General features: G+C 49.2%; 1 protein-coding gene across 1 annotated transcript in view; it reads right to left on the reverse strand.

The window, feature by feature from the left end:
* LOC144136521 (uncharacterized) overlaps positions 1–22,265 on the reverse strand; it is a 36,944-nt gene extending 14,679 nt beyond the window's left edge. The window contains exons 1-2 of the mRNA XM_077668899.1: positions 21,751–22,265; positions 3,806–4,845 (exon numbers count right to left, since the gene is read on the reverse strand). Coding sequence (XP_077525025.1) covers positions 3,806–4,845; positions 21,751–21,911 — 1,201 coding nt within the window. The 5' untranslated portion in view covers positions 21,912–22,265. The remainder of the gene's footprint in view (positions 1–3,805; positions 4,846–21,750) is intronic.
* Positions 22,266–22,294: the final 29 nt, after the last annotated feature.

Below are 22,294 nucleotides of genomic sequence, written 5' to 3' on the forward strand. Positions count from 1 at the left end.
CTTGTTTATTACCATGTCCACCCTACAATGTCCCGCAGTTGAGACAGCTGTATATGTAAATAAATGAATAAAAATCTTCCGCATCCTAGTTGGGCGGGTTTGCTTCGAAGCGGGTCAGATCGAGGCGCCGTTGAAACCGCGCACCATTCTAACCCTTAGCGGCGGATAAACATACGAGGGCAAGCGTGGTTAAACAGGTGCGTATACAGAGGCTAGGGTGTGCGAAGCTCGCCGCAAGCTGGGAAGGACGCTGGCTCTACCGTCCAACCGGTTGCAACAGCGAGGAGGGCTGCGAGCGACCCGGCAGCTCGAGGCAGCGGAGTTCCCGACACGCCACGAACGCGAGAAGCGTCGCGGAAGCTAAGATGCCTCCGGTCTTCACTCTCTCACGACCTTGAGTACGCGTGTGAGCCACGTCACTGGGCCATAGGCGGCGGCGGCGGAGGAAAATAAAAGGCGCGATGAACAAAGGATGAGAACGGAGAGCCGCTGGCGCGCTCTCCAGACAAGACGACGATTCGCTCCGCTCTCCCTTGTGGCCCTTCTTGTTGGCGAAAAGAGCTGCCAACTAAAGAAAGGGGGCGGAATAAGAAGCGATACCGTATTAAATCGTCGAACTGCCTGCCCCCATTCTTCACCCCGCGCTTGACGCTATCGTGTGTCGAAGTGTTAACGTCGTGGTCCCACGGAGGGTCCGTTCTGTGCGCTAACCCTGTTATATAGCCTCAATAGAGGCCTTTAAGGGTAAAATAAATTATTATGATGATGGAGTACGGGTGTACCGGTGCACACGTAGGCGCGTGCACTGCAAAGGATGCATGTGCTCTCGAGGCTAACAAGAAAAACACGAGGACTTGCACACCTTCCACTGTCGCACAAGAACTGCAGTTCACATAGTTCGAACTGACAAGGACGTACGGGTGGGTAGTACGTGATGTGTCTAGATTCGCGATTTTTTTTTTCGAGAAACGTGTCATTAGGCAGAGGTTTAGAAACCTTGGGGTGGGGGACGTAGGGCTATGTTTTAACAAAAAATCAGATGCCAGTTATTGCGTGTGTACGCGAACACTAGACATGACCAAGGGGTTGTACTGATAACTATAGACCGGAAAATAAAAAAAGATAATAAAACTACGGTGAATTCAATTATCAAGCGTATGTTTCAACCGATAAATGTCAGTGTGATTAAATTGCACGCCTGATCTAGCTGGCTACCGAATATAAATTACACTCATTCAACGAAGAAAAAAACAAAGTGCGCATGCCGTGGGCATGGAGAAACGGTATACCGTTGGATCAAGTAGGGAAGTTGTGCGTTTGGAGGTATTGCTCCGCCACATTACATCCTCTGCAGACTGGGAGGCTACAGCTCACCTCCAAACGCTGTCTGCTAGCGTAGTACTGTTAACTCTCGGAACCCGCTTTGGGCTGTTGCTTGGTTAAGCAGGTTTCTCTGTTGCAAATGAGGCCACCCGAAGCCATGCACAAGCGTCGCGAAAAAGTGGCATGTTCTGGCTACCGCGATGGCTGAGCAGCAGTTCCATCGCTGTCTTCAACACGCAAACCTCGATTCATAATGCCCCGTCCTCTCGCTCCGGCTAGCACGACAACTTAGAATAGCGACCAACCTTTCAGAAAACAACTTCCACTTGCGTTTTTGTTTAATGGTTCCATCATTTAAATTACCTTACATTTTTCTATCAGACCATTTGCTTCTGCAAGCACAGTTATAAATGTGTTGCCAGTAATTAACAGCCATTCGGTCTTTTATTACCGCTAACTCAAGTGATAAGGCTGACAAAAAAGGAAACGTGAACTTTAATCTTTTACTGCACTGGAATACGATATTATATTATATAAAAAGAACCAATACTGCTCTCATATGCAACAATATCCCCGAAAAAGAAACAAAACTTCGTTTTAGAATATGAAGCAACAAAAGGCTGGAAAATTTTCCAAAAATAAAAACCGACAGTCCAACTCCTAGGTACGACTACTAGAGTAATAGCTGGATAGAAACTACCACAACGAAAGGAAGCTCGAGACACAAGGATAAACTAACAACTAAAAACATTTACAAAAGGCGAACGTAGATAAGGACAGATAGTAGATGCAAGGCGATAATGAAAATACCGAACATAAATTCAAGGACGGCGGCACGTGGTGGTATAATGTAGGAGGCTAGGTTCGCTTCTATCAATCGGTGCGACTGATACGCGTGGCGCTGACGCACTGCTCACCGTTATATTTTATGGCGGAAACGTCGATGATTGCGCGCACAAGCCGATCCTTCCTTTCCGGTTCCTTCCGTCAAGATTTCATTTGTTAGTTCAGTCTCATGTGACAGGCTCGTTCTCTTCGTTGTCGCCCCTGTTCCGCTGTTACGAAAAAGTATGATTCATAACCAACTAGCTCAGTTGCGCACAGAGTTAGTCAATACGGAACTGGGCTAATTGGCTTTGGGTGGCAGTTTTCGTAACAGCCGGAAGGGGGCGACGACGAAGTATAGAAGCACGAGCAGAGACTGAAAGACAAGCTCAGTTCCAGCTGCGTCTACGACTCGGACTCCATGAACTGCCACTTATTCTCCGTTCCCCCGTCGTAATGGAAAGCTGCATGGATATGCAGAGCCGATGCTCATTAATTCCGGCTCACATCCTGTCATTCGCTCACGCACTTTTTCTCTTGTAGTCTTCGGTTTGTCTTCTTACTTCTTGCGGCTATCTTCCTATTTCCGCGCAGCCAATGGCACAGTAAAAGCCAGATGGCCGCCAGAGCGCTGTCCCTGCCTAATGCAGCAGAATATATTTTTCTACAGTCGCTGTCGCGGAGTCGCCAGAAGACGCCGTCAAGCGCTTCCAACACGCGTTCGAATATATCGCCTGTCTTAGCAGCCTCGACAGACATACTTTACTTGCGTGAGCTTCGCAGGAAAGCTTGTGATGTGCGAATGAATACGGTACACAGACGCGGGGGCGCCGCAGAGACGCGTTCGTGTGCATTTTGCGTGCATTAAAAAAATAACGATAAGCTGAGAAGAAAAAAGCAAACACTAGCGCCATGCGCCACCGGAACGTCTTTCCCTCTCTCGGGATGCTAGCGGCACGCCTTCTCTATTTTGGGCGCGCACTGGCGCTTGCGTATACCGCGCGGGAGTCGGCCTAAGGAGGCGACGAACGAGAAAGTACAAAATAAAATGCACTATAATAAAATTCCGAAGAGAAAGAGTAGAAGATGGTAAATTAAACCCACGTAGAAAAAAAAAAGCGATGTGCAAAAAAGTAAGACAGAGGCGCAACCCGGAAGAAAAGTTGGTACCTTCTCGTCCTACGCAATACCCATCTTTTTCTCCCAACGGAAAGAAACGTGGCACCCCTCCCACGTCTGGAACGTTGCTATGCGGCCAAGTCTCGTCTCAGCGGCACCTACAGCGGTGGTCGCCCTACCGCGCGAATTGGTAGCAATGGACAGACGGCTTGTAAAGTGAAGACGTGGCTTTTGTTTGTTCCCATTTACCAAGGACAGCGTATGGCACTGACAGACACAAGTTGAAGCCTAGAGCCTCAAAGCTGGCGACCTTGAGGACTCGCCAAGAAAAAAAAATGGGTAAAATGCGGAAGACAACTGCTAAAGAGAATCTAACGACGCGTCGAGAGTATCTCCAGTAGTGCAAGCTTCTTAGTTTTGTGTGTGCTGTGAGTTGAGAGAGTTCTCCCAACGGAAGCGAAACGAACAAGTGAGGGAAAAGTTGGCTACTTAGCAATAAAAGAAGGCCAGAAGTAGAAGAGCCCGCTGCGTGACTCACCCGTGAAGGTCATCTCGAAGTCCTCGCCGGTCTCCATGAACTTGAGGTTGTGCACAGTCCTCCATGTAAGCGTCAGCAGATGGTTATCGGACAAATCCACAGAGATGAGGTTGGGCGCGCCCACAAACATGTCGGCCGGTAGGATGCGGAGCTGGTTCTTGGTCAGGAAGATGACGCGGAGCCTCGCCAGGCCGTCGAACGCCAGCGGGTCCACCACGGAGATTTCATTGAGCTTCAGGTCCAGATCTTCCAGCAGTGGCATGCTCGCGAAGATTCCAGCATCCAGTCGCTTCAGCTTGTTGCGGTACAGATCGAGCCTGATCAGTTGGGCCAGGCCCTTGAAGGTCCGGTTGGTGACCTCGTGTATGGCGTTATCTCCCAGCTCCAGCTCCTTCAAGGCGCCCAGTTCCGAGAAGGCCAAGTCCTCGATGAACTCGATCTTGTTCTTGCCCAGGAAGAGCTCCGTCAGGGAGGGAAGCCGCGAGAACCAACCGGCCTTGACGTGCCGTAGCTTGTTCTCGCCCATCTCGAGTTTCTCGAGCCTGGGAAGATGCGCTATGGCGTCCTTCTGGAGGTCGATGATGTCGTTGCCTTCCAACTGTAGCAGGGTGAGCGTTGAGAGCTTGTAGAAGGCCTTCGAGTGGAGCACGCCCAAGTTGCACTCCGTGAAACGGAGTCTCTCGAGCCGGCCCAGTTGGCGCAGCGGCTCGGTGGGAATAAAGTCGAGTCGATAGTCTTGGCCGTACACGGTGAACGCGACCGACGTGAGCGCCTTCTGACGTCGCAGCGCCTGGAAGACGGCATGGCTTCCGGTGAGCGGCTTGCCCACGTAGCAAACCACGCCTGTGGCGTCGGCTTCGAAGTACTCGGAGGTGCAGCGACAGTACATAGGCTCCTCCTGAGCGAGGTTACAGAGGTTTGGAACGGCCGGAACGTTGCCGTCCTCGATCGCCGCGGATTCGATGCCGGGGAAGGCCAGAAGCAGGAGTAGGCAGCACGTAGCCAGGGTCGAGGGGTAGCGAAGAGACGCTCGTGTTAACCTGCAAAAGGTGTGTACAGGAAGATAACGCTATGAATAAGGTTTGAGGTGAGACAGTAAGTCAGAACAAGAACAAAAAAGAAGCAGCCTGTTGGTTCGGTTGCACCTGACAGAGTCGCAGCTCGTGAAAACGTTTTTCTGTTCTTCACCCTGTTCTCCAAAAGTAAGTTATGAGGTTTAGAGCAGAGTTTGGACACGTCTCTAAGTAGATGCGGACTTCATATTAAGTTCGATTGCTTCGAAGTAGTAGGGTCACCAGATTTTCTGAAAAAAAAAAATGAAAATTGGGCGAGCTAGTAGGGATTATTTATGTTGGAGCACGAAACACACATAAAGAGGAATTACAGAACGAAGTGGTGCTTTTTGTAGTGCTCTAATATAATGGAATCATATCTTGGTTACGTGCTTTTTGTCTCGGAAAAAGCCCCTCAGACATTTGTACGCGTTGATCAGCACGTGGATTTCGCTTGCGCCCGCTAATGACTTATAATTCAGTTTTCTTCTTTCAAGTATTTCGGTTTCGGCTTCAACCACTGAGCAGCGGCTATGACGTCGCAGATGTGTTGAGGCAACGTTCCTGGTCATGTGAGGCATACAAAACCTCCGTAAATCACTCCTTTCTCGTTTTAATTCCTTGCAACCTTTTGCGCCAGCCTGCCACCCCCCCCCCCCCCCCCCCGAGCAGGAATTACAACAAATGAACAAACAGCTATTACATCAAATGTTTGTATGTATCACGTCACCGCAAGGTTGTCTCAACCAGTCTGTGACGAACGTCATATCCGCTGCTGAGTGCTTGACACCAAGGCCGAAATAACTAGAGAGAAAAATTTCAGTAATAATCTACATACCGGGCTCAAGTGAATTCCACTTGACTATCTATGTTTACTGATCTCTTGTACTATCGGGGACAAAAATAACAGACAGTCGGCATATTTAACATGCGGCCGTCTGGCGCCTAACATTTCCCGATACCCTATAAGTTCAAGTACCTCCCCCCCCCCCCTCCCCCATCTTCCACTTCCCGCCTTCAGTCTTGGTGACAAGGCGATTGCAGCTGCCGCTGTCCTACACCGCCACCTTCTGTCCCCCCCCCCCCCCCCTCCTAATGCACTCACATTTGCTACTATACATACTTCGGTCACGTGAACGCAGACTGCACATTCCCCACCAACGCGTCCGCTCTCAATGACTCAATATAATGTGGATAATATTGGTTTTAGTTTAATGGGGTTTATGTCCCAAAGCGACTGAGGCTATGGGCAACGCCGAAGTTGAGGGCTCCGGATAATTCCAACCACTTGAGGTTCTTTATTGTGCATTGATGTATCGCAGTACACGGCTCTCTAGCACTCCGCCTCCATCGAAATGCGACCACCGCCGCCGGGATCGAACCCGCGTCTTTCGGGTCAGCAGCCGAGCACCATAACCTCTGAGCCCCCGCGGCGGCAGTGGATAATATTGCCCTGAACCGCTGAGAGAGCAATGAAGTTTTGTCACGGGATATTCCATCGACGGCGAAAATATTTATCGGAGAAGTGTCCTAGGTCCATTGGTGTAGAACAGTCGCATAGATGACACGGTCGCTCACTTCCAAGGCGGCATACAACGCTTTTATTTTCTCTCCTACTTCCTTCTTCGACTAATGCTATGGTGCATTTTCGGCGATGAACGTGTTCACTACGTGTTCGGAGTGCGTGAAGCGTGGCCGCAAGAAAAAACGAGGAGACGCGCGCACTCCTCCGGGGTTGTCGACCGGCGACACGGTTCGCGTGGTCGACGCGCTCGGTTTTCCACGAGCAGCTCGATCGCACGGGGAGCGGCGCTGGTGTGGGGTGACGCCCTTTTCACATGCGCCGCAGCGATCAGGCTTCACCGAACGCCTATGCTGGCGGCCGCCTTTGGCTTCTCTCCGGGGGCGGGACATGGGCCATCTGGAGCTCCCAATCGGCCATTAAGTGCATTCGCGACGCCCCGTGCGCTTGCTGCTTTGTTTGGAAGCACTAAGCGTGAGCCTAAAGACTCAAAGAAGGAAGGCGAGCAATCCGGAAGGTTTTGAGGAGAGGCGTCCACGACGATTTTCCAGCCAAGTCAAGCCGAAATGACATGTAGGAACAGAAGGATGTCCGTTTGAGGGGAGTACAACTACGAGCAATGCGAAAAGAAACGGCCAGTTCGCACTAAGGAACGGATCTTACACTATGGCCACCATTAAGCACGAAAAGGAAGTCAGGCCCCATGCGTACAGAGAAAAACTATTTACAAGAAAGCGAAAATGCTTGTGACCCATATTTGGCTCTCTACCGTTCATTGCACGCTAACAAAATGTTCCCTTTCATACCGCTGCGACATGTATATATAGGGCCGAAATGTGCTACCGCAAAGAAAGCCTCGTCCCAGGCTCAGCTTAAAATTATGCAGCTACCCACTACTCTGCATTAGTGGTCATGACGTCTAGTTGCAAGGCACGAGGTCTCGAGTTGTATCCTGGCCACTGTATACGCTTCATTTAGACTAAAGTGAAATGCAAAAAAAAAAGTTAAAATACAGAGACTTCGGTACGTTAAAGAACCCCAGATGACTGACATCAATCCTAACCGTTAGAGCTGTCGTTGACGTGTTCTTCACTGAGAAGGGCGAAGAGTTTCGAATTCTTTTACGGAGTTCCCACGTAGTGTAACTGTTTCCAACATCCCTGTGCTGCCCTCTGTATCAATAAAACCATAAAGCGTAGCGATAGCCAGGCCTGGTGCCGGCTAATGAGTGGCTGAACTGGTGGAGCTCTTTGAAATGGAAGACAGCCACTCACAAATCGCTGGAAAAATAGCTTTGTCAGTTGGATCCTTGATCAGCTAAAAGCTTTCCCAACAGTGTTTCACAAAGACGGAGTAGTTAGCATTAGACATATTTCACCGAATAGAAACATTAGCTACTTAAGCTCCTAATTGGCAGGAGTTACGTAAGGCGGATTTATTGCAAATCTGGCGTTTTCTCGGAGAACTAAGACATCACTGAGCGTTCAATGCCGCCCTGTACAAACGGGCTACGCACGCAGCCGTCGAGAGCGACTCCGATCCATCAGCCTCCTCGAAGCGCACGCTACGTGGCCAGCCGACAGTCATTGCGAGACAAGGCAGTGCCTTGTTAGGCCCGTCAAAGCAAACAAGCTCGGCGGTCTGGCGCCAAAACATGCAAGCGAACACTGCGGGGGCTGTGAACACAGAGGGAGCGCTGGTGGTCCCCTCTGGCGGGCATGGCTGCGCGAACACGTCCGATAGGAAAGTGGAGGGTGCTTTGCAGAGAAAGACGGAACTCGTGAAAGGCTACACGGGGGAATAATACCCTTGTAGCTTCCACATAATATTTTTTCCGTCAGTGCCCAACTCACGGTGCCCAATTACCAACGACGACAGGGTTAAAAAGAACTGATAGTAGAGGTTGCGCGCATAGCGCCCATCCGATTTTAATTAGACCAAATGCGTCGCTAATCAGAACCTATCAGGTGCACATGCATAAGTGTCTTTTGGTTGGTCGTTGCTGCAAGCGATTAAAGAAATGTCTTTAAAAACTTTGTCACCCATTTTAACTGGTAACTTATAAAGAAGCTCTTGATTATTGTTGAAGGTACACGGTGTTTCTGGTGTTTTCATGTAAAAAAGAAACATCCGAAGGAGGTATACACTAAATGGGCCTACTGCCATTAGTGGTCGCCTGCATGCGTTTGATAGCGTTTAAATATATTTGGAACCACCTTTCGTACCGTCCTAAATACAAACTGCAATATGATCGTAAAAAAAGGAAGCTTCCAGGATGGCGATATGCTTATACCAAGCAATATGTGCTTGGCGTCTTTCACAGCTTGCATGAAGCTGTACGAATAGAAGCGTTTTTTTTTTCCACACGTTATCACATCGCCACTTTCCGAGTCGTCTCGGGTTGCTGTGATGAAGATAATTCCTTCTCAACTCCGCAGTAAACACGTTGCCTTCTGATCAGACGTGGCTGTCGTTTCCGAGCAACCACCGGTTCACTTGTGCAGTGTCAGCGGTATTGGTTACGTCAGCAGATTTAGCGGCGTCTAGTGGCGATGGAGAGGCCACACTGAAGAAGCTTCCATGTGCACTTGTTTCTTAGCCAGTTAGAATGCTGTCCAGATGCCGTGGCTAGTAGGAACTCACGAGGAAGGTCTATCTGTGATCCCGTGGTCTAAGAAGGTGAGGTACATGTATGTCTAGGATACGGCAGAGGCAAAGAAGGAAAGGGGGTGGGGTGCGGTACAGCTAGCATTGTAATTGTTTGTCCCGGGAAAGGGCAAGAAGTTTGGTACTTTTTTTTTCACTGCGGCAAGCCATCGATATAGTTGACTATGAGATTGACGCTGACATTGACTAAACTATACGTATTCTCAAGGTTAACTCTTCCGCTTCTCCGCGCGTCGGAATAATAGAGAGCCCACGCGCAGTCTAGATTAAAAAAAGGGATTAAGAGAGAAAGAAATATTGGCGACGAAGCGGGTAGGGAGGCCTGACTACAGGCGTGGCTAACCGGCGGTCGGTGTGTCGCCGTCGGACGGGCGAGCCAAGTAGAATGCATGCGTTGTCGGGAAGTGGATCGTGTGTCAGCCGCAAGCGACGAGGCCTTGAGAAACGTGAAGCGCTGTTGTACACGCCAGCATCGCACCACCTCCCTCCCTGCCTTCCTCCCATCCATCTTTTCCGTCTCTGCGAAAAGATAGCCTCGACACCGGAGACTCAGAGAGAAGCAAACGGTGAACGAGGCTGGACTGTTGTTGTACACCGTACGAGACTAGTTTATTCGCTACTATTCATGCTCATGTGTGTGTGGCGGTGCGCACTTTTCATTCACATTTCACTTTTCAGTGATTTTTGCTTTAATTGCAATTATGAATAATCGATATGTCGGATGTTGTTGTAGAACACCTTGCCATGCGGCTATACTGTAGAAAACGACGCGGTGCCTAGCGAGAGCCTACCAATTTTCAGAGAGACAGCCCACACGCTATAAAAACTGAGCAAAGCGAAATGATGAATTCATGGCACTAACTACGAGCTCAAGGGCCACGCGCTGCAGATGAACTTGTGGTTTATGGAGGAGGAGGAGGAGGAGGAGGAGGAGGAGGAAACTTTATTTGGGCCAGCGCTAAGTCCCAGTGGCGAGCGAAGCTAATCAGATCGTGCCGACGTGGATTCGAAACTCAGTCGCAGCAATATTTATTTGTGGTTGATGGGGCTTAACGTCCAAAGAGATTCAGGCTATGGCCGTAGTGGAGGGCCCCGGGTAATGACGACCACCTCGAGATTTTTAACGTGCACTGACATCGTAGAGTACACGGGCCACTCAGCATTCCGCCTCCACTGAAATGCGCCCGTCGCCTTCGCGATCGAAACCGCGTGTTTCAGGTCAGCAGACGATCACCATAACAACTGAGCCATCCCGGCGGCTAGTGAACTTGTGGTACGTATACCCTAAGAATTTAGAGCGAGTGCTTGCTTCACCAGGAAGGATGTGGACAAAGTTACCGACGGAAGCATAATCGTCTGAAACAGGTGGATTATTTTCGGATCGCATGACAATCGCTTAGCAATGAATGCGTTGACAAAAGGGGCAGATGCATTGATGTATACATACAGTTTGGAAAACTGTCTACACAAGGCTCTGGACATCCCCGTCATCATCGTTAGCCGAACTCCGTCCCCAGCAGAACAAATGGCTCTTCCGTATCCGCTCATTTAACCCTATCCTGAGCCAGCTGCAGCTGCCTTATCCCAGCAAACTTCCCAGTCTCATCAGCCCACCTGACTCTGACGTCCTCTGCCTACGTTTGCCTCCTCTCGAAATCCATCTGCTACCCCTATTGACCACTGGTTATTTTCTGTTCCCGTTACACGCGTTAGCCTTTGCAATTTCGTCTTCTGGACTTCAACCAGGATATAATTAGCTTGCATATGTTCCCTGAGCCAAAATACTATCTTCCAGTTTCCTATCTGTAAACCGATCATTTTCATTTCCACTGCTGTCTGCGCTGTCGTCAGCTTAACTTCAAGGCTTTTCAATAGTCTCCAAGTCTCTGCCGCCTGAATGAGTTCTGGGAAGATAAATTATTGTGTGCTTTTCTCTTGAGTGACACTGTTAAGACGACAATCGTGGCCAGTGAAGCGTTCAACACAGTTAATTGTTGTCCTATGCGCGCGCCACGGTAGACCTGTTTCTCTGAACCACGCAGCAGCCAAATTGCCATCTCAGCCATGAGATGTTCTCTGGGAAAATCCATGATAACCGCAAGTAAGGTTGAACGACGAAGTAATGTTTCAGATGCTTCTGCATGAGGTTAGAATTTCAGATTATTGTGCTTTGGTGCGTGCCTTAATTCACGGGTCGTTACTTCCTTCTGATGAGTTCTGAGCGAGCTGGTGTTGAAAAGAAAAAAAGTAGAAGGCAAAAAAAAAAGACCAAGAAGGAAAGCAGGAACGAAAGAAAGGCAGAAATGCAAGAAAACCTGCGGCGTGTGCAGTTCAATACCCGCCAACAAAGCATTTCCCGTAGAAGCCTCACCGCAGCTGTGACCGATATTCCGGTACCGCAGCGTAAATCTTCGGCGAAATGCTGCCGGAAAACGGGAAAGAAGGGATAAATTTGGGGTACTTTATCGGCGCAATGCGTGCAACCACTTTTTTAGCCCGCACACATGACAGGTCATATGTTTTTTTAATCTAGTTGCGCTTTGCAAGCGAAACAGCTGCGCTTTCAATGCGAACGCACAGTGTGACGCGTGCTGAACAGTTGTTTCGACAAGAAAGCGAGAGCAGAAAAATATCGCCCAGTATTTAAAGCAAGTCGTTTGTTTACCTGTCGCGAAATGCGGCACGCAGGGTAGGCGGGGTGATCTACTGCACGGCTCAAATAAGCAGTGCCACGCTCTAGTTCATCGCCGATTGCGATGGGATACGAAATTGGATTGTGCCTTCGAGCGCAACGCTTGCGGCTGCCAACCTCGTTTGCCTTTCCACGTGAAACAACTGAAGTAGGTCCAGCCTCACGTGGAATTCATTCCGGGTTTGTGGATAATGGTATGGAGGTCTCCATACAGGTTGCGTCTGATGATAACCCGGCTATTTCTGACGCTGATCCACGCGCTCAGTAGGGATCTTTAGGTTTTCTCCTCTCATATTGCATCTCAAGAAAAAAAAAACTAATTATCTTCTGTGCTATTTTAGCGGCCTATATGGAGCCTCGGAGAAAAAGAAGCGTCACGGGAGCCGCTGTACTTGTCCGTCAGGGGAAAGGGGGGTGTCAAGAAGGCGAGATGTTTTTGCGACCCACACATGTGCGGGGCTTTTTCGGTTGTCCCGGCTGGGAGAAACGCAATGTGCGCTTAAGGCAGCACAAGTGTGGTTTTGTGCGCAATCAAACCGAGGCGGGCAATCCAGAGAGTTCAGTGCGCAATGCGTGATACACGTAGGCGCACACTTCGCTGGTGGAACATGTTCCCAAACTTGTGCGAAGGTGCCACGAGGCGACACGCGCACCTAAATACTTGCCAAGAATGCTGGGTCGCATTTTTGCTAGCTTTACTATCACAAGTAATGTTGCGCTATAGAGCGCTAAAGAGTGGCTCTTATCCGGAACAAGATATCTATTCCGTGATTCAGGGTGGCAACGTTTTGTATTCAGCGCAACGACTACGCTTTTGGCTCCCAGGGAGCGGCTTTGCCGAAGAAAGAAGCTGCTCTTCTTGGATAAGAGCAGTAAGAAACAAACCTGTCCTGTTAGTATTCATCGTGACCGCTGCGAGTGGGTGTCTCTCTAGATATTTCAATCTAAACGCTCCTCCGGCGTAGCGGCTGGGCGGGCTCCGACATCGCCGAGTTCTTAAAGCGACCGCAGGGCTGTCGACAAATGCTCAGCGGCCTAGTCAGCACGTGCGCTCGCCTAACGATGCCAGTCGCTGCGTGTGGGTCTTCGTGCTGCTGGCAACAGGAAGCGTACGTTATTTTGTGGCATCTGCCTTCTGTTTACGCGGATCGTGGGGACTGCAGTGGGCGCTTAGCGAGGCGCACGCTTCCTACGCACCGGTTAGCGGGTGGTCCGCCTTAAGCCGTACAGCGTCAGTAGCGCAATTAATCTTCTTTCTCACAGCCTTAAAGAGAAAAGGACGACGATGTCTGCGCATCGTTGCTTGAGGCTGAACGCTATTTGTCAAAAACATACAGGTCGCCGGGTTTGTAGCAGCCATGGAGCTGCGCATCTGTGAAGGGGTGAGTAAGACTGTTCTCACCCACGAGGAATTTGGACTGTTTGGGATGCAAAATCTACCCGCCGCGGTGGCGCAGTGGTTAGGGCGCTGGGCTAGTGATACAGAGTATCCGGATTCGAACCCGACTACGGCGGCTGCGTTTCGATGCAGGCGAAACGCAATGGCGCCCGTGTGCTGTGCGATGTCAGTGCACGTGAAAGATCCCCAGGTGGTCGAAATTATTCCAGAGCCCTCCACTACGGCACCTCTTTCTTCTTTCACTCCCTCCTTTATCCCTTCGCTTATGGCGCGGTTCAGGTGTCCGCCAAGATGTGAGACAGATACTGCGCTATTTACTTTCCCTTAAAACAAATGTTCATTTTTTTTTCATGCAAAATGATCTCCACCTTGCATGCTGTACAAGCCAACGCAGTGGCCTGCATATTTTTGACAAAAGCTGTACGTTCCAAATCAACACTACGAATGTATGAGGCCTGCTCACGTGCACGCCTCGAATGTAATGGGCTTTGCCACATGCGGAGCGTGTTGGAACTTTGAATGAACGCTAGCACACTGACCCAGTGATACCAATCCAAAAACTGGCTAGCGTCCGTCGCGTCTACTCCTATGCCTTCGACCTTGCCTTTTTTGCGCTTCCTTTACATTAATGATGAACGTATTAGCCAAGACCCAGCTTTTGTTCACACACCGTAGCACCTAACAATAAATTCCCAGTAGAGCCTTCAAGACGAATGGCGGTGGACCTGGTGTATATGGACGCAAAAAGTCAAAAGAAAAAAAAAACTTAATATTTCCCGAAGTACACCTTCCGTGTTGTTCGTAGCGGTAAAATGTCTTTTCAACTGCTAAAGTAGTAATGCGCGAATTCAACTGGTTGAACGTGGACTCGATGGCGGATTAATTTTCGAGGCGGAAACCCGACACGACACTCTCGCATGTCCACCATTCTTGGAAAAAATTTTGAATATTGAAATATTTTAAGGTATCGTTATGTAAATATTGAAGTTGATGGTCCATGCTTCAGATGCGCAGCAAGATCTTCCTTTTAGAGTGTTTCCATCGCAAGCATCGGACAGTTAAGACTGCCTTAAAAAAACAATTGGAAACGCTTTTGACAACAGCAAAAACGTGAATAGCAAAACGATTCAAGCGTGCCGAGGCGAGATCTGCGTATATATAGATTGTTGTAGTGAACTCTTAAAGTGAACTCTTAAAGTGTATTAAAAAATTGCTTTCGTAAACTGGTCCCCGTTCAAGATTGCTTTTGTCCGCAATTGTTGGGTATGCATACAGGCGGTGCATACCGACGCCGTCACCTGTACACGTGGCTGTTCCGAGTCGGCATAACGCGGCGCCGATGCCAACATACGTTCTTCAAGCGGGAGTGAACAGCTGCCGGCGCCGCATGGCAGAACAGCTCCACCCGCGCAGTCGGATTCATTGTGCCTCCCTCTGAAGTTGGGCCGCATTTTGTCGGTCTTGTGCTGTTCAGTCACAAAAGGCCGCCAGAAAAAAAAAAATGTGGGGGAGGAGAAGAGAAATGGGATAAAACATCAGCGAAAGCGGTAACACGGCACATGGCAGACCGCCCGCTGAGCCACAGGTGGTGTCTCTTCGGCTGTGGTGGGACGCCCGCGGGCGTTACATGAGGTAGGCAGGACACGTTGGCGACAACAGCTTGCAAGCTAGCTGGTTTAGACCGCGTTGCAGAGCAAGTGAAGGACGGTGCAAACGAACAAAATTAACTTTTGTCTACATCTCATGGCGTCCAGGGTAGGGACGCTATAACAGTTTTGTTGTATTTTAATTGTATTTTTATTCCTCCCGACTTTCGTCATCGGCTGAAGCGACGCCATACCCTGGTTGTTGCCGGGATCAGGCAATCGGCGTTGTGGACATAACGAACGTGTGGTGCGGCGCCCATGCTTCGATGCATGCACTAGAAGAACGGCATAAGAATGAAGGAAATCAATGTTTTGATTATGGTGACCCAGTACAATATCCTGGCAGAAATTAACCTGGGATTCGCCTCGCTTTAAAAGATGTACTTGTGCGCCGTCGCATATCGCAACTCAGCTTGGGGCTTGGTGAGGTAGGCGTAGAGATTTTATGAAGAGCTCTGGGAATTTGCACAGAGACACTTGCGCTACATAATTAATAGCTCCTCATCGATGTCTTTTTTTTTGTTCATCTTGATGATTGCTAAGCGCTTGAAATTATCATCATTTGTAGAGTCAGCCCTTAGCACTACGGTCGGATGTTCGGCGTCCAGCCTGACACTGACATGCATGACCATATTATTCATGTATGGGAAGTTCCGTTTCCTTTCCCACATGCGTTACGGTTGTAAGTTCGAATCTCTCAACGCGTGGTGAATGTATTTCCTCGTGTATGCATAAATAATCAGTTGCTGCTATGTCTGATGTCCATGTAAGGGCGACTGTTGCGTGATTTGTTGCAAGATCAACTCAGAAACCACTGCCACCGGAGCAAGCAGTAGAGCTGATGCATGTGTATGAACGAGAGTGTGTTGTGGTTTGCTGTAGCGTGAGCCTAGCTTCTAAAGGACGCGACTCTATTCGTGTCTGTGACGTCTCTTCGGTTCGGGCTGGGCGTAGGAGTTTTAAAGGCAGATACGGTGTAATCTTATCAATGTGTGTTCCACAAATGGGCATTGAGGACAAGTTGAAGTAGGCCTGTTTTGAGATATTGCCGCGTTATAATCATCAAGAAGATACCTTCACAGAGAACGGGCGACTTATGAACTATAAAAGCCTCAAAAAGATACAGAGGTGTCGTCGCCGTCCGCCTTTTTCGGAAGCAAATGCGGTGACATTAAGACAGAGTTGTCGCGGATCTCTGAGGCTAGGCCGCACCACTATTCACTTCAAAACAGTGATGACGGAGTCATTTTAAACCTTGACGTCACTAGTATCTACTGAACGGCGGGGGAAAAAATGTCGATTTTGAAACCCAATTTTCTCTCGAATCTTCTACCTCTTCTCTGGAATCTTTTTCTGCCGTGAAAACAGTAACACAGATAAAAAGAGCCCAACAATATATTTTGACTAAGAACATTGGTTTATGGTTTGGTTTATCGGGGTTTAACGTCCCAAAACGACTCAGGCTATGAGAGACGCCGTAGTGAAGGGCTCCGGAAATTTCGACCACCTGAGGTTATTTAACGTGCACTGACATCGCACAGTACACGGGCCTCTAGAATTTCGCCTCCACCGAAATTTGACAGCCGCGGCCGGGATCGAACCCGCGTCTTTCGGGTCAGCAGCCAGCAGCCGAGCACCATAACCTCTGAGCCACCGCGGCGGTTTTTGACTGAGAAGAAAAATTGAATGAACCTTTCTTGAGTTTGACGGAAAGAGCAGCTGCTGGAGACGTTATGAATGAGAAACATCTGAAACCCTATGGGCAGACTGTTTTTTTTTTTTGTAGGTAAGACTGTAAGCAAGAAAAAAAAAGGCTTAAGTACCGTACGAAAATAACATGCCAACAATAAGACATCCAATTTCTTATTTACTACACTTCCGCTGTGGACATAGCTGCTGTTTACTTTTTGTCTTTCCTAAAGAGGGTGCGGCAGACCAGATGCCACAGTGTTCATTACACTAGGAAACCAGACGCCAGCTTTAAAGATGATCTGTCGCGCAGGGCTGGTACAAGACTCGTGTTTTAAGAACGACGAAAAGTCACTCAACAAAATTCTGGTGAGAAAGTACGTACATAATTTCGTTTGGGCATAAACCGCAATTCTAGTTTGTTTTTTATTTAACTAATAGCATGAATGTCCATGTGGTTACTGTACAGAGTTGATAACATAAAGTAAACATCAAACATATGCGTGAAAGATTTATCAGTTCGAAACGACATAAATTTTCCATTTGCTCCGTTCTGCCTGCAGCCCCTCACATTTTCTGGATAACTCTGAACTCGCTGGACGCAGAGAAGGCAGTGGAGGTATGACGCGCGCCTCTTAGAGATAGCGATGGCGGTGGGGAAGACAGTTGTTAGGCGTTAGTGACGTTTTCCATGTGGATTTATTACTTGACAAGCCTGAAATGCTAAGACGCTCTTGCCAGTGAAGTTTCTGCTGAGCTGCCGCCGAGTAACGCAAATTCTCAAGCGCTCCCACTAAACATCATGGTGTATTTCCAAAGATAGGCCTTCATCGGTCGTTTAGTGATAAAGTTTAGAAATCCATGGAGAGCTGCTCAAAGGGATAACCCAACTGTCGACCTGTCAATTTCAACACCAACGTTTTATTTACTGGGACAAAAGCCTGTCTTTCTCTTCTTTTTTTTTTGCTACAATATAACAGTGACTACAGTGACCATAAGCGGTAGATGCGTTTGAAAAAGTTAATGGCAGCCAGACCACCCGCGACACACTTTGGAGGAGAAAGGAATCTCGAGGATCGCAGTGGGGAAGACAGCAACGACGGCGGCTATCACGCAATTTGTCTGAATGATACTAAACGAAGATGAATAAGCTTTGATTGACGCAGTTGGCACGTGTGCGCATCGCGATCAGTTACAGCGCACGCGCGTCTCGCCATTTCTCGCTTAATTTTATTTCCAGCAAGTGGATGCTTTGTTGCTTATCTATAGCCCAAAGAGAGACCTCCGGTTCTTACACCTTCCGCAGACGCGGTTCGGCGAACGCAGCGTCCCTTTGCAGCCGGTTGGAACCCCATCGAGAGAAGGGTGTTGCCGCTTTTGGCTCTCGCGCTGACGGAGCGACAAGCGATGGGCGCGATAAAAGACGCTCCGGAGCAGCTCAGCGCAAGCGCGAGACATGCACGCGGAAAAGTTTCTCAGCGCACACCACTGTCGCGTGCTTGAGAGGCGGAGAGGTGGGAGGTGGGGGCACATGCCAGAGCCGTGTACGGCGGCGCGCAATGGTTGCGAATGCCTGGAACCACTCGGGCATGAACCCAAGCGCATCGGAATTTCAAAGCGTTTCTGACTATTCCGTGGGAATACGGGTAGGAAAAGACCGGCGATCCGTGCTATTGATTACCATTTTGGCGGCGATCGGAACTATGAGTGAAATCGTGTGGGCGATTTATGGAACCATAACGTTAATAGAGACGCCATTTCTGTTAATAGCAAACTAAATTAAAATGCTCGCGGTAGACTCTCTTGGGCAGTAAAGCGGGTCGTTGAGGGAAACCCGATAGCCGCGGAGATACTTCAATTTATGCTAACGTGCTAGCTCGGTCTTTATGCAGGCAAAAATGTTAAAAAATTGGTAAATTTCGCACAGCCAGAGTAACCGACTACTACGATTAAACATTAATTATAAGAAGCGTAATCGTGGAGTAATAAACATTATATTGTCTCTAAGGGAACTCGGCGTTCCAAGATAATTTAGTGCGAAATCACTTTCTCTTTTCGTTGTGGCATTCTTATCAGACACTGTTTACACAAAGGCACCACACTGTCAACCTTACCTCAGGCTTCACCTTTGGAACGAGGGGACACTACCTTGGGCCTGTGCACCCATGGTTGTGGCCACCTTTTGCTCACGATTTGTGGGAGCGGGGAGAGGCTACATAGATTTCGACATAGGTGTCTAGATCAAAAGTTTGTTACAAATTAACAGGTACACCAGACATTGGGCCACTTACCACCAGTATACTAAATCTACAAACATTAAGTGGTGTCAGTTCCCGTAGCAAAATCGCTGGAGCCGCCACACAACAACATAATTGGCAATGAATGCCAGGGTATCCTGTAAGAACCTGTGCTCTCCAGTCTATTAAGTGCGAATGTGTTTCAGCTAGGGCCATCCCACACATTTGTTGAGAGCATTACGCGACCGTTCAGCGAAGGGCTGTGTCGTTGATCAGTCGCTATAAGCTTACGACTAATTTTATAGGCCATGGGGCACAGAGAAATACTGGTGGGCAGAAAAGAGGAGTAAGACTTTCTGACGGGATAGTTGGTACATGATATTTTCGAAATACTGTGCGCTTCTTTCCTGTCGTCCCTGTTTTTTCCTGCGAACATCAATTTAGCGCACAGCATTCCGAAAAGAGGAGGGGGTAAGCGATTCGTTTGCTGTGGAAAGGGCAGTTATAGACGGGAAACAAAGGAGGGCACGAGGGCTCGGACATATTTGGAGGCACACCACCCTAAATGTGGCCAGAAAGAGGACAGAGAAACAGTTTGTGAACTTCGTTAAAACATTAAGTTGGGCTAGTTGGTAACGGCTTAAAGGAATCATATTCTTGGTGTTGTGTCTGTTTCTTACCGCTAAGAATATGATTCCTTTAAGCCGTTACCAGTTTGTGAAGTTGGGGATTCTTCTAGTAATTTGCGAAGCAAACCTAATTTATTGATATCAAAAGAAAGACCAAAATGATAAAGCTCAAAGATAACTTTCCAAAATAGTGCCTAACTTTATTACAAGTTGTTTTGCGGTTTCTAGAAAATATGTATCAGAGAATTTTAATCAGCAGGGCTAATACCAGCGACATCTTTATGCTGCATCGAAAGGACGCACGTCAAAGCATTGTTTTCAAGCCGATGGCGTTCTTAATCTTTGCTTGTAGCGAAATACTACGGCATAATACAGGGCAACACAGCAAAGAGAAGAGCGCTGAATGACATGAAGTAAACAAGCGCGAAAAGGGGCGAAAACTGCTTTACTTCGCTCGCGATGGATCTCCCAGGTGTCGTAGTGGCCGCCACTTCAACGACCTGGAGCCCGGCAAAGGCTACGCGTTTATCTGACACACGTATCCGCCACCTTCCGCAATCTACACCGTCGACGCTGTGCTTGATCCACAATCATGGTGCCCTCGACGACAAGTGCTGACGAACCCTATTTCATTTTGAGGTCGCAGGCTTTAAAAGACAAGCACATGGCGGAAATGGCAGCGACGCAACACCTCTAGCAGATTTACATTTCGGGGAGGAGCAGAAGGGCTGACGCAACTGCTGAATCTCCAGCCCAACAGCTGCAACATAGAGGAATAAATCGTTCCGTGCAGATGTGCTCTCAGTAAATTTTATGCGCGCTGCAAGATTTATAATGGAGGAGTGGGGCGGCTGTGGGGTATTTAGAAATTATCATTCGTAGACACCAGCGTTTACATCAGGCGAATACACGTTAGATTTATGAAGATCCATGCGCACACCTACCCATGAGTACAACTCTGAGATTTACTAAGAGACAGATGAGAGGGGAAAAAAGTAAGAAATAATTATCTTTGGTACAATGAAGTTAAAAGCAACAACGAAGCGGGTGTTCGCCTTGGGAAACCGTTGCAGATAAAAAGGTAGGAGTCAGGCGAGCAGGTGGAGAAAACAAAGCTGCCAGGAGTGCGAAAGCAAGTAGCCCTCAGTACAACACTGATAACGATATCAGACGCCGGTGTTCCGGCTGAGAGTTTATTAATAAGGAGAGTGGCGGCGGAGGCTGTACTTGAGCTGGCGCCAGGTTGCTCGGGTGGGCAGTCTCTCAACAGCAACAGAAGTGGAGTAGGGGTAGAGTTAGTATAGGCTACTACTGCTGCGGGGACTACTTTTACCATTTTGCCATGCACGTGGGGGAAGAGCGACGCCTCATGTAGAACGCTACGATCTTGTCGTCCCCTCGTCCAGCTAAGTACATCACGCGAAGTATACAATAACCTAATGTCCCTCCAGTTGTATTTAGCATAAAGCTTGCTTCATTTTTGGTAGATATGGTTTCGAAGCCCCCGTGGACCGTTTTCGGTTATAGAATATCTGGTACGGGTCCCATTTGAACCCAACATATTTTTGGAAATGTGGCGGAGTGCTTGAAGGTTGCTTCACTTTCGCCACCGGTTGGCCCGGTATTGCACTGCCTCCGGGGTCGGCCTGGGACATTATAGCGCGCGTCTTTTCTATCCTATCTTTCTATCTTATCTTTAAACTCTCCCACTTTCTGCACGTGGTAGCGATTGTGGCTCAGCTTGAGCCAGTGGGCAGGCCTGTGCACTTTCCTTTTCATCCTTCCTGGCAGCAACAGTAGAAGCCGGGCAGTCATATATCAAAGGGCGGAGCTAGAGGCTTCATTCTGTGTTTGACCGTGCATCCGGCGTTGGAGCTTCTGGAAAAGCTTAGTGTCTGCCGGCTGTCTAGCGGTCTGCACATTTTTGGACACGCCTTGGTGACTTTTAAGCTATACATCTAGCGCCCAACACTGTTTCCATGAGCGTGCATCGGACGCAAGAAGAAACTAGAAAATTCCGCCAACTCAAGGCATGTGGCCACCGCCTTGAATGCTGAGGTTGGCGTCCGCGAGACCACGCAGCAACAATGTTCAAAGAAAACCCTCGACAGCTCAGTAATGCTCAACCAAATACCGACATTGCGGCTTTTATTTTCTTCACGGGACTATTTATTTGCATCCATCATTCTTAAGTCGGCTGCAACGTTAGTCGTTATTAAGGAAAGAAAAAAACAGGATATCATAGGTGGCCATTGGAGGGGCTGCGAGAGCAAGCCTACTTCATCGCCGTGCATGCTTAATAACGCTAGTCATGAATTCAAAACACGAAATTAAAAATATTAGTTCGAAAATAAGCTGCGCCTGAGCATGTCCTTTGATCCCGGAGCGACGAACGAGTTCGTTCGTTCTTACCTGGGCCCTTCTCGTGGGGGACAGCGGCAGCGCGACCGCGCACCGCTTCCTGCTTGGATCCTCGCGCTCCGCATGATCAACTCAGCGGCGCCGTAAAATCCACGTGCGTTGCCGCATCTGCCGGCGCCGAAGCCCCGGAGGGAGTCGGTGTCTTCCTCCATAGCTCCTCCGGGCGGCTCCCGGCGAGCCGACTGTTCAACGCCTCTCCCGGTCGCCGACGTCGGAAAACGCGCGCGCCGCCTCACGTACTCTCCTCGCCGCTGGCCCCCGACGCACTTCGCGAGCGGCCGGCAGAGGTCTGCCGCTTCTGGCACCACGCCGACCACGCCTCTCCGAGGATGACTGCGGCGACGGGGAGACGAGGACGCCGCCGCGCCGCTTCTCTCGAAACTCGCCAAGCCCGGCAAAACGAGGCCGCCGCGCGCCGAGGTCGTCGCGTCGGCAACGCTGAAGCGCGGACCAGATGGCCGCGTGCTCTCAGCGGCGCACGGACTGGCTCGCTCGTTATCGGCGGTAGCAACAGATCGCGTCTCTCAGCCACTTG

This window comes from Amblyomma americanum, chromosome 6, assembly GCF_052857255.1.
Source record: "Amblyomma americanum isolate KBUSLIRL-KWMA chromosome 6, ASM5285725v1, whole genome shotgun sequence".
NCBI classification, from domain to species: domain Eukaryota; kingdom Metazoa; phylum Arthropoda; class Arachnida; order Ixodida; family Ixodidae; genus Amblyomma; species Amblyomma americanum.